General features: G+C 37.7%; 1 protein-coding gene across 10 annotated transcripts in view; it reads right to left on the bottom strand.

The window, feature by feature from the left end:
- The window catches only part of Robo1 (roundabout guidance receptor 1), a 1,006,112-nt gene that overhangs the window by 139,805 nt on the left and 852,946 nt on the right, over positions 1–13,361 (bottom strand). For all 10 annotated transcript variants that reach the window (XM_052740989.1, XM_052740992.1, XM_052740990.1 and 7 more), the window contains one exon: positions 9,631–9,788. In XM_052740989.1, coding sequence (XP_052596949.1) covers positions 9,631–9,788 — 158 coding nt within the window. The remainder of the gene's footprint in view (positions 1–9,630; positions 9,789–13,361) is intronic.

The following is a 13,361-nucleotide window of genomic DNA, read 5'->3' as shown; positions in this document are numbered from 1 at the left end:
GAAAGGGCATGTAACACAAGGTATCTTTTATATACATTTAAAATGTGACTATTACATATTCATGAAATTACAGTTGATACAGTATAAAAGGTTCCTCATTTTTCTTTTCCATACACTTTTGATAAGTAAGTATATTTAGAGTCTAAACATGTCTACTAAAACATTCCAGAATAATAAGAATACTTGAGTATGTATGTATAGAGTATTGCTATTGACAAGGATATATTTTCTCACCATATAGCCCTGATGCAGTAAACTAAAACAGGTATTATTAGACAATTCATTTGACAGACACAAGAAGAAAAAGAAATTTAGGCAGATTAAATACCTCCCATAGGCTCATGAATGCACGTGTTTAAACCTGGCATTATAATTCAGTCTTATAATGCTCAAGCACATATTTTATTCTACTGTACCATGTTCCTATTACAAAATTTGAAAATTAAGCAATTAGATTTGAACAGACATTTACTGATAATTAATTTATATAATCCTGTCACAGATGTAATTATACTCATTTTACTCAGACTTATAGCATGAGTAACAATTTTTTTTTTAAAGAAATTAAGTACACGATATAAAACATCTATTTTTGGCTTTCCACCCCAGCTTCCTTTGACCTTTATGTAAGAGCACTACCTATTTATTTTTCAGGAACACAAACTCAGTTTCTCAGGGAAGTGGGCTCCACATCATCAGTTGTGGTAAATACAATGACTTCCTCTAGAAGAGAAGTGGGAGAGAGGAAGCCGTGGACATTGAATGATGGAGGGAACTGAAGAACAGAGCAGAGTCCTGACTGAAGGAAGGGAGGAGGAGCAGATGGCTCAGGAAGGAGACATATGGGAATTGGAGGGGAGGAAGCAATTGGCAAGACGTGGGCCGAATGCCAAGTTTGTGAAGGGTCTGGAGGACACGGGGGATTTGCATGGGATGTGAGTCAGCTGCATTTTACCCAAATATCACACCAACATGGGAAATCAAAGAAACCCTCAAAGACGTACAGGATGCAAAACAGGACTGGAAAAAGTTATGACATGTCTCATCTCAGCAATTCTGCCTCTCTAGCCCGGGGAGGGAAGTGCTAAATGAGCGTCTGGATGTGTAACCGGATTTGTTCAGAACTGCCTTACTTTATATTCAAATCTTAATTTTGCTCATGAAAGAAATAGCACAGGTCAGACCTTCTGTTTATATTTAGTGACTGTCCCTGATCTGTAATGTCACTAAGGAAAGCTGTCGCAGAATTGAGCCCCTTTAAGCCCTTGAGCTCACCATCTTTCCTGGGACATTTGAGGAGGTAACAGTGGCGAGGACAACATGTCCATGAAGTGGACATGTCCCACTCCTCCCTGAATATCAACATACAATGGTCCATGGGGAAGGGAAAGACATTTCTTCATGTGCTGAAGCCACCGGTAAGGAGCCCATGTTCCTGCAAATAATTATTACTCTGAACTCTGTCAGTGAATCCTTGGAAACAAGGTGGGAGGCAGAAAAAAGGGAAGGTGGGTGGGGGGAGGATAGAGGAAAGAAAGAAAGAAAGAAAGAAAGAAAGAAAGAAAGAAAGAAAGAAAGAAAGAACGAGGAAGGAAGAAAAGCAAAGGGAACTAGGAGTAGATGGGAAGAGGAAGAAGATCAATAAGAAGCGGAGGAGAGGAAGAGAGGACAACAGATACGATGGAAATACACAGTATATATGTGCACAATGTCACAATGGAGCTCATGACTATATAATCAATACATGCTAATAAAATGGCTTCTGTTTGGTCTAGCTCTAATGAAAATAATTAGCATAAACTTATTTGATTGTTGTTTAAATTACTTTTCAGTCCTGTAAAAAAAATAGAAAACATAGAATATCTCTGACAGGCTACCTGGAAGACAGGCAGAAAGAAGAAGAAAATGTTCAAGACAAATACTATAGGAGCCGGAGGGGATGGAGGACACCAGGAGACCACAGCTCACTGAATCAACTAAGCAGAGCTCATAGGGGCTCACAGAGACTGGAGCAGCAAGCGTCTGTACCAGGTCCTCTGCACATATGTTATGGTTGTTAGCTTGGTGTTTCTGTGGGATTCCTCACAGTAGGAGCAGGTGGATCTCTGACTCTCTTGCCTGCTCTTGAGACTCTTTTCCTCCTATTGGGTTGCCTTGTCCGGCCTCGATATCTCGATATGAGGGCTTTTGCCTTGTCTTATTGTATCTTGTTTTGTCGTATTTGGTTGTCTTTTGGAAGCCTGTTCTTTGTTGAAGAGGTAACAGAGGAGAAGTGGATCTGGGGGAAAGGGAAGGAGCAGGGGAGCTGGGAGGAGTGGAGGGAGGGGAAACTGTGGTCTAGATGTACTGCATGAAAGAAGAAACTATTTTTTAATAAAAAGAAAAAATCATCTTAAAGTTTGCCACAAAGCCCCAAACTGAGAATTTCAAATATGAAAATAAATATTCTTAATCTATTATTTAAAAATATTACAATGAATTCATCAGAATCAACCACAGAGGTCATTAGGACAAATAAACTCTGGTTCAAGTCCAGGCAGGACATAAGCTTTACACGATGCCAGTGTGTTAGTCTTTGCACGTGCTATCCTCACCCACATAAAACAGCCAAATTGGTATGTGAGTATTTCTTCCCCAGCTCAACTTTCTATTCATCGTATAATTTCTCACAATTGTTCAATGCTCTTCTGACATGTATAGCAATGATGATTTTAGAACATGGACAGTCTAAAGTTTGGACTGAGCATTTAAAGCACATTCTGTGATTTCTTTTTTACTGGGGCATAGAATGATTTTAAATGACTTTTTAAAACCCCTCAATGCTAAGTGGTGAGAAGTTAATTACCCTCCTCCACAGACAATCTCTAATATGTAAAGCATCTAGTGTTAAAAACAGATATTCTTAGTTTACCAGAGTTATAATCTTTGGTTGAGTTCAACTGCTCTTAACGCATCTTTTGTCAAACTTTTAAGCTTTTCAAATGTTATCAATCTTTCCTCACTACAGATTTCATTTCTAGAGATAATGAGCTAATTCTTGAATGCAATTAGTCTAGTTTGAGAAACAGCATAACATCTTGGAAAAAAAACAGTTTGGTGTGGCAACATGTCCCTGTCATTCCAGTAACCAAGAGGCAGAGATAGGTAGGTCTTGGGGCCTTGATGGCTAGCCAGATGAGCCTAATCTGGGAGGACCAGGTTCAGTGAGAGGCCCCTGCCACCAAAAAATGGTATAGAGTGATAGCAGAAGACACATGACTTATAACTGGCCTCTGCATGCATGTCCACTTGAACATGAATATACACACAAACAAATGCATAAGATGCAAGCATAAAAAAATAAGAAAAATAAAAAGACACTTGGAGATAAAGGGCAATTTTACCATATAGTAGGATACATATCTCTAGGGCCCTATAAAAAAGTTATCAATGAACAAAACATAGGTGCCTGATAAATGCTCCCTAGCCCTAGCCCCACTCTCAGCCAATTGGGAGTTGGCCACTGCCTTAGCCAAAAAACTCATACTCCTGTAAGGACCTCCAATAAAATTCGTTGGTCTACCAAGTTAAACTTTGGGGGTATCCTAACTTTGGTCTTTCATCAGTTCCTTATCTGGACTTAGTAGATTTGTTTACTTCTTTCAAGGAACACTGTCAGACAACACATACCTTAACTTAAGCCATATGAATATATATATATATATATATATATATATATATATATATATATTCACAGTACTCTAGGATATATGTTCGAGGACCAACTACAGATATCATAATCCATAAAGGCCCTTGTTACAAATGTGAAATCAGCAAATATTAGCACATAACCCATTTTAATGTCTGATGTATGACTAGTTTAGTCTATGCATGTGGGACTCACAGACATGGAGGATTGGCTGCACTTGACATTGTTTCGTCAAGTACTCCATAGGTTCTAAATAGTACTGGTTTATAATACATTGGTTCTTATAAAAATCAAGTCAATGTAATTTTCATGAAAAATCAATTACTTCTTTAATCTCTGTGCTTGCAATTCCTACCATGACCACTAGGATGTCAATCATTTCCTTGTAACACAGTATGTTGGGAAAGAGATGCCCAGGGCACTGTATAATTGTCTGGCTCTCCTTACCCTCTAAAACCATTAAGAAATAGTACTGGTCAGGAAGTCTCTCTCTCTTGTCCAGATGGGAGTTCTCTCGTACAAATGGGAACTCCGGGGCAGGATGTTGAGACCAAGGTTGGATAAAGCACAGGGACAAATAGCCAAACGAATGGAAACACATGAACTATAAACCAACGGCTGAGGGGTCACCAACTGGATCAGGCCCTCTGAATGGGTGAGACAGTTGATTGGCTTGATCTGTTTGGGAGGCATCCAGGCAGTGGGACCGGGTCCTGTGCTCATTGCATGAGTTGGCTGTTTGAAACCTGGGGCCTATGCAGGATCGCTTGGCTTGGCCTGGGAGGAGGGGACTGGACCTACCTGGACTGAGTCTACCAGGTTGATCTCAGTCCGCGAGGGAGGCTTTGCCCTGGAGGAGGTAGGAATGGGGGGTGGGCTGGGGGGAAGGTGAGGGGTGCCAGAGAGGGGGGAGAACAAGGGAATCCGTGGCTGATATGTAGAACTGAATTGTATTGCAAAATAAAAATAAAAATTAAAAAAAAAAAGAAATAGTACTGAGCTGTGGGAAACTTATCTTAAAGAGAATACTAAAGCCAGCAAAGTCAGCAGTCAAGCAGTATGTGGTAGCTTTCAAACCAGCCCATCACCTTTGATAGTGCTTAGCTGTCAGTGTCCTTTTCCCTTTCCTCTCCACTAGCCACACATCTGGGAATCCAAAATTACACAAGCATTTTCTTGGGCCACTTAAGATTCACACGTTTTCATTGATTGTAGTTAATCTTGTAAGTAAACAGCTTAATGAAGTATTGAGTTCTTCTATCATCTAGAACAGTATTTGTGACAACTACTCTAAACTTAACTTTTCCTTATTTCAAAAGTAATTTAGTTGTCTTAAGGAACACAAAATTATTGCTTTAATATTTGGCATTAGCTTGTTTTTTTCCTTTTTGATATATTTGCAAAATATCTTTAACTTAAATATAATATTTGCAACATATAGTAAAATTAAAAAATATCATTTTTATGAGGTTCATTTTAATATTGTTATATATCAAAAAGACAGTTTTAAAGACTCTGATTCATTACTATGAGAAAACTTCATTTATTAATCAGGACAGTAACTCTCAAAGAAGTGAAGCAGGTCAATTTTATCCAGCCTAGCAGTTAAACTACTTCTACATCTCTCTCTTTAAGAACTTGTGACTACTTAAAAAAAAAAAAAAGTACTTGAGACAAACACCATGTGAGGCCTCTTTCATTCTAAGGGATACATGCCAAAAGAGTTTGAAAAGATTCTCCTGTCATGTAGGAGCATAAAAAAATGTAATTTATATACCCCTGGTTTATGAGCATCATGGATCTAAACTTTGGCTCAGAATCTAGGTCATTGTGAAAAGAAATGACTAAAGAATATCCAGAATACAGGTGCAGCTACAATTCAATTACATACTTTCCCTTCGTGCAGGGTGTGTCTTTGTTCTCACAGATGGAAGATGTGTCCTTCAAATCTTCAACAAAAAAACGCCACCACATTAAAGAACTCTAGGAATTCCTGCGACCTGAACTGTAGCAATAACCATGCTATCTTCAATTGCCTTGCATAAGGATATTATGTACTTTCATCTCCCGCCTGTCAGTTCCCGACACATTTGGCAAAGCACATTAACAGGAGAAATGAAAACAATCATTTGAATACAAAGCTTAGGAAAGGAAACCACATGAAATATCGGATAACCAACATCTCCTAAGAATGTCTTTTCAGATTTTGAAAAGAAGAAGCAGAAATACAGTCATGCATTCTACTGATAATCTAGTCTTTGCTTTCATCATTCAATTTACGTTTGCCTAAAGGAAGACAAGAAAACAAAAACAGGTATGATCTAAATAAGAACAGAGATTTCAAAACCAAACTGCTGATTTTTAGCCTACTCATTTCTCTCTGTGTAAAAACGATCATTTTACAGTCTTTTAACAGTTCAATGGTCATAATTTATACCAAACGCACAGATGGTCTTGGAGTGGTACAATTTCGGATGTTAATACTTCCTGGCATATGGAACACTACTGTGGATCAGCATTTTGGCAGCATTTAAGTGATTTTAAAATTATTTATACATTAATACCTTGGAATCATTTCACAGCCATAGGTTATTACATCTTTAAATTGTCTGACTCCTGATTAGAAGTAGTTTTTATATTGATTCTAGACTGTTGAAAGTATTGAGTGCCTGGTGCTTTTGAATTAGAAGATGGTATCCCCTGGGGCATTGAAAATAAATATGATTCTCTAATAAATTAAAGACTGGCAGAAACCATAAAATTGTCTAATACAAAATATGATGCAGGAGGAGTTTCCAAGATTTTTCTAAAAAGCAAACAAACAAAAAAACAAATTTACTACAGCAGGTTTAAACTAGGAATGTTATAAAAATGAACACATATGTATTGATATAAACTTAAAAATTAACTGGCACATTGTATTTTTTAATCTACCATATTGAGACATAACCTATGAAGAGTCCTGTGTGGTCTGAGCCCAGTTTCGGTATTTTTAATAAACTACCCTCCTCGACCTCCCCTGAAATGTTACTTGTCAGGTTCATCTTTGACAGACACCAAGTTCTTACATCTAGTGGTCCACCCTTAGTCCTCATGTTCCTTGGTCTACCAGCTGCAACTGACTCCTCCCCAGATCCACTTTAAAACATTGGACAGCCCACGGGGTTTGCTTTCTTTTCCACTTTCGGTTTCTGTTGCTCAAGGATCCTTTGTTTTTCTCCTTGAGAGCTAAACCCCGCATCTCTTCCTTTCTGTCGAGACTCATTCCCTAAACACTGTCACTTTTCAGCAATGAAATAACAGGTAGACCCTGGTGAGTCTCATATGTGTCAGGATAGACACCTTTGTGTTAGGCAAACTGCAGGACTTCCATCAGCCATAATCTAACCTACATCCATCCTCTATGCTGGTCATGGGCCCAGAGTTGAGGAGTGTAGAGTTCTGTGGCTCATAATTTAGGCCTAGAGCCATGTGCCATATTCCATGGTCTAAGTTGGCCCATATAGAGGTTGTCTAGTGGTAAAGACCATATACCTGAAGTTCACTCACTCACTGGTATTTAATAATGTTTTGGTGTTTTCACTCCAAATACACACAGCTGAAGTAGTCCAGGAGACTGCCTGAGAAGCTCGATCAGTCTCCCATCTGCTCACAGGGAGGAATCAACTGCATAGTAATGAGTACTTGTATGCTCACCACAACTTAACTTATTCTCCAGGCTCAACCTCAAGTCTCAGTTTCTGACTCATACACCCAACTGCCTATTTCATATATACTTAGATCTTTTATGAGCATTTGAAAATTACCATGTCTAAACCTCAGCTCCTGACACATCCCACCCCAATCATCTACATTCAATGCATCGTAGTTAACGGCGCCCACACATTCTGACTTTCTCGTGCCAACCCATAAAAGTATGCCTTGACTCTTCTTCACATCTTACAGGCCATATCCAGCATGTCTGAAATTTTGGGGGGTACTACGTTATAATATATTCAGGATCTAATTACTCTCCAGCCCCTTTGCTCCTAATGGATTGGTTCAACCCATCATTTATCTCATGTCCGGAGTACTGTAAAACCTCTCAACTAGTCCATCTACTTCTGAGAAGGCCACCATTCACACCTCCTGATCTCACAGTGACAAATGTCTCCTAACTTGACTTAGAGGGAAACAAAATACTTGCACTATCCGTAAGGTCCCACATAACTAGGCCCATTTGCTATGTGCAGACATTATCTTCTATGACTCTCCCTTGCTTGCTCGAGTCAGCCCACACTTCTTCTTTGTTTCTAAGTGAAAATGTCAGTTGTTTATCACCTTTGGGTCTAGAATCAACTGCTTTGTCTGATCAAATTACACATTTCCTGAATATCTGTCCATTTTTCTGCTCACTTCCCCCATATTTTTATTGAGGAATTCTCTGATCATTCTTTTAATATTACAGACCTACTCAATCTCTAATGAATCCTTCTCTACCTTGATCTATTTTATTTTTTAAATACCATTGTACAATTTGCAAACTATATAATACAATTATTTAGTTGGTTTTGTCCAGGGCAACCTCACCACAATTTACTTAACTCTTGGTATTGAGAATTTTGTCTTTAATTTATATTAAATACAAATAGGTGCTCAGGAGAAACTTGAGAAAGTCAAATATAATAACCATTTAAGTGTGTCTGAATTATTAAGGCAGGGAAATGGGAAGTATAGAGAGTATGCACTAATGTGATCTGGAGTATGATACAAGGGTAAATGTTTTTATGTTAATGGTACACAGAACCCAAAGTAATCATTGTCACTAGCTAGGGAAGTATTTATTCTCAGTCTCTATTCCCCTGTGCTCTTGACTTCATTTCCCCAAGCAAACGCGTTACAAATAATTTTCACTGTTTGTGACTTTTCAGTGCCTCTTAGAAGCTGATAAAGCTGAATTATCTTTTTCCAGCTTCAACTTCTAAGAAAATTTGAGACACTCATTTGAAGTCAGATCAGTGATGAAAAAAACAAAAGCAAAAACAAAAAACATTTTATTTCCTTCCCTAAACCTGGGTCCAGCTGCTCCTTTTCTTGTTCTCTCCCTGCTGAACTATCATGCTACTTGGTTAATTGGTTGTTCAAGACCAGTGCAAGCATTTCGTAGATGCTCGTGATGTGTGTTATGACTTCTTTGATAAATTAGCAGAAGTCAGTGTCTTACGTACACCCTCTCCTGAGCCACAACAGAAGACATCAGCATATATGAAACAAGGGAATACGAAGAGGGGTACAGCACAACCACAGAATCCATGCGAGCATGTTTGATGACAGTGGCCAGTGAACAGCACACAGGACAAAATACGTGAAAGAGCCACATGGAATCATGGCTTCAAAAAGCACAGCATATACTTTCCTACTTCCATTGTGGGTTTCAAATCTAATCTGTACCCATGGGATTTTATTTTCTAATGAGGCACAGTTATCATTTGCTTAGTAAGAGAGAGATTTTACTATTCAGAAGCAATACTAAACTACATAGAGTAGAAAAGCGAATCAAAAAGGAGAATGGGGTAAAGCAAGCCCTTGAAGTAAACCAGGAGACCTTCCGAAAATACCTTCCGTAAATAATTTTTTTAATAATGTTAACTGTAATATGTGGAGATGTTCTAAGCTTCAAGTAATCGTAATAATTGAATCTACATAAAAGTGTGAACTCTTACACTTTAGAATTTGGAAATATGTTTCCTGCCTTTTATAAACCTTTAAAAACCATACATTTTCATCACTTATTTTCACATCTACACAAGGAAAATTGAAATATATTTCCTTTAAAAGAACTGAAAAAGAGAACTAATGCATGGCTTTATTGCCGAGAACTGATTTCTATGCTCTCTTTTGCTTGGGTAAAGATGCACACAGTTATCTGGCAGATGTTCCCTGCCACTGGATTCAGTACTCACAGTGATTCTTTCATCTTTATCATCCAGGGGTGAGCCATCCTTTTTCCAGGAGATGGTGGGCTCTGGATGGCCCCGAGGAGGCTGGCATTCCATTACTGCAGGCTCACCTACAGCCACCATGACATCTGAAGGGTTTTGTCTGAAGTCATCCCGTAGTACTGTAGGGACAAGATTAAATCATCACACTCAATGATGAAATATGCAGTCCTTATCTCTGAGCTTCAGCAAAAGTGACATTTATTAGAATATACTTCCACTAATGTCTATCTCCGTGCAGCTTGAAGAAGCCATATCTATTACAGGCATTTGCCGATTAGAAAAGGTACTTGTCCGTTAAGCATACTCAGAAAGGATTATTTCATATTCTTCACAGGCCAGCAAGCAGGTGCACTCTGCTGCTTCTTGCCCTCACAGTTAGCACTTCATTTGAATTGCATGTCTTTTCTGCCCACTGCCTACATTTCTCTCATCCATACACTAATGACCGTAACTGAATCTTCCTTTAGCTACAAGAAACATCAGGACAATGCTTTCTATCTATTACTACATCAACTGCATAACACAAACAAAAATATGAATGAAGACACTTAACAGCATACATTTAATTGATTTTTCTAGGTATTTAAATCACTGTAGATAACTGTATTATCAAGGTAATTTAAATATAGTCACTATGAAAACTTTACACACATTTGCCAACTACTTCAAAATCAGGGCATCTTTCCATTGTCCCTGGGTTAGAAGAAGCTAGAATCCATGTTATAATTAGCAATGGCATCAGAATTTATGTCCAAAAGTTATTTTTGTTAGGCAGTATTTTATTAAATCCATAAACCTATTTAGAATGAAATACACCATTCATCTCTTTTATATTGTGAGCTCTAAATTTTAATGGAATAAACAAACTATTAATGTCATCTCAACTGGACAGGAATACACTACTCCATACTATAAAATAAGCAGCATTATTTACTTAGTGACTAGAGGGAGGAAATGTGGGAAATTAAGCAAATAATGTGCTCTAAAAAGAGTTCTTACTGGGAAATTGTCCTTTATACCTTGATAACATCAATAGGTCATGAATTAAATCACAACCCTGTTCTTTGCTAGACAATTCTGAGCAGATTATTCAAAGCCTATATTTTTAAATACAAAGCAAGGAAGAAGACATATACATCAACACAATATCTAATAAACGGTTAACTTGTCCATACTCATTTTCCTTTATCCTGTGTGGAATAAGATGTGAACCATCTTATAAAGCAATTTAAAAGAACACTTAAAATGTTTATTTTTAAGTTAAGTACAGAAATCTGGAGTCAATAGTGTGTATCTTTAAAAACTACTGAATTGAATTTTAAAACTACAGTTGTATATTGGAATGGATTATTTTCATCCATGTGGCTTTTTGAAATGCTTTAATAGATGAAGCGCTATGATACTGAAAACCATGAGTCAAAATAAAATCACCCCTAAATTTAGCTCTCCTAGCCTCAAATAAACTTACTGGCTCCCAGTTGTTTATATTTTTTCCTTTCATTTCTTTTTCTTTCCCTTCTTCTGTGCTAACCATATTCATGTAACTCGGTAAGCCATGAGACTCAAGCAAAACTGGTTTTCTCTTGCAAGCTGAAACATCTTTGATGTAGTAACAGCATGCTAGCCTGGGGAAAACGCAGCTTCAAGGAAGAGTCTTCTATCTCATCTTTGGAAAGAACAGTGAATGACAAAGAAAACGAAGTATGACTGGCCCAAACTGTTCCAACACCAACTTTTACACTACAAACTCTTTTTTTTTTTTGGTTTTTCGAGACAGGGTTTCTCACTACACACTCTTAAAACAACACAGATACAAAGTGCATCTTGTTGAACTGGGATGTCTTTATTACCTCATTAAAAAAAATATAAAATAAACAGACCTGGAAGGCTTTCACCAGTTATAAGTTATATTGTTATTAGGTGTTGAGAATGAACAACAAACAAAATGTAAAGTTTATAGAAAAAACAAATTAACTGGTCTTAACAGGCAGCAAACTCCCATACTGGATCATGTTACTAGTCAGTGACAACACCTTGAAATGTTTTTTTATATGAATATTATTTTTATTTTTTATTAAGACATTTTTTATTCATTTTACATACCAACCACAGATCCCCCTCTCATCCCTCCTCCTGTTCCCCTCCGAAATGTTTTAACACTCCCAAAACACCCAAAAGTAAAATATCTTGCAAATGAAAGTAACTATGTTCTCCATTTTTTTCTAAGTGGTAGACTTAAAATAATCTTGGTCATACTTTATCTTATTTATAAATTAAGATCATAATCTCCAATAAGCCAACAAATAGTAAAAAGTCTTATGAAAATACAAAGCTATATTTTCCATTTATCATATTATTCAGGCTTGTTTTTATAGTGTAGAATAGAAAGCTAATAAAGTATAATCCATTAAAGATTGTTGCTTAGATAATGCTCATGTAACTATTTTTGCAGCTGTAAATTATAAAAATCCAGCATGCTTATGGCTATAGGCAATGTTTCATAAAAGCATGAGTTTAAGACTCTTTACTCTTCTATAAAAAATAATATTTCTTACCCATATTTGTCTTGAAATTTTCCTTTTGAGGATATTATCTGTCATATTATTAAATGACATTTTTAAATTGTCCAATTTTAAAAACTTGTGTGTAGCTGGGTGCTGGTGGTGCATTCCTTTAATACCAACACTCTGGAGGCAGAGGCAGGTGGATCTCTGTGAGTTCAGGGCCAGCCTGGTCTACAGGGCAAGATCCAGGACAGCCAAGGCTGTACTGAAAAACTAAAAAACCAAAACCAAAACCCAAACCAAAAATTCTGTGTGCATATGTAAGTAATTAAAAATTACTCTCAATGCTGTTGAGAACTTGACAATGTGCACTCCAAAGTTTGTATCTTAGAAATTAACAAATTAAGGTTGGGGAGATGGATTAGAGGGTAAAGTCGCTTGCAGATAGGCCTGATGACCTGAGTTCAATCTCTAGAATATAGGTGAAATGAGAGAAGTAACTCTCACAGTTGTCCTCTGACCTACACACACACACACACACACACACACACACACACACACACACACACACACACACACACACACACACACACACACAGAGTGGCGGGGAGGGTTGAGACAGAAGAGAGCCCTTGTTGCTCTTGCAGAGGACCCAGGGTAAGTTCCCAGAACCCACACAATGACTCACAGCCATCTGTAAATCTAGTTCCAGGGGATCTAAAGCCCTTTCCAGGCCTTTCTGGCCTCTGTGGGACCAATGACACAGGTGGTCCACAGGTATACATGCAGGTAAAACACCCACAGACACACTAAAAGTAATATCACATTACATCAAAATCTCAAATGAGAATCTAACAAATCAGAGCTTCTCAAGGGAGAGGCACATGACACAAAACCAATGAAAAACATAATACAATGGTAATCTTAGCAATGTAGGACACTTAAGACGTGTCCATTGCTCAGTATCAGCTCTTTGAATCATTTAATCTTCCTAAGAAACTAAGGATAAAGTGAGATTACCAACGTTATAACACAAATGGACACTGTGTAAAGAACCGGGGCCAAGCTTCAATCAGATCTCCAGCCACAAAGGGAGCTTCCCACCAAGCGGCTTGTCTATCAGTCTTGTTTTTAACACTCTCTGCAGTTACAAAGACTTAAGTATCATAGTGTAATTAGTCTTCCAGC

This window comes from Peromyscus californicus, unplaced genomic scaffold, assembly GCF_007827085.1.
Source record: "Peromyscus californicus insignis strain IS unplaced genomic scaffold, ASM782708v3 Scaffold_16__1_contigs__length_79575227, whole genome shotgun sequence".
NCBI classification, from domain to species: domain Eukaryota; kingdom Metazoa; phylum Chordata; class Mammalia; order Rodentia; family Cricetidae; genus Peromyscus; species Peromyscus californicus.
This window is presented reverse-complemented; position numbering and strand designations above follow the sequence as displayed.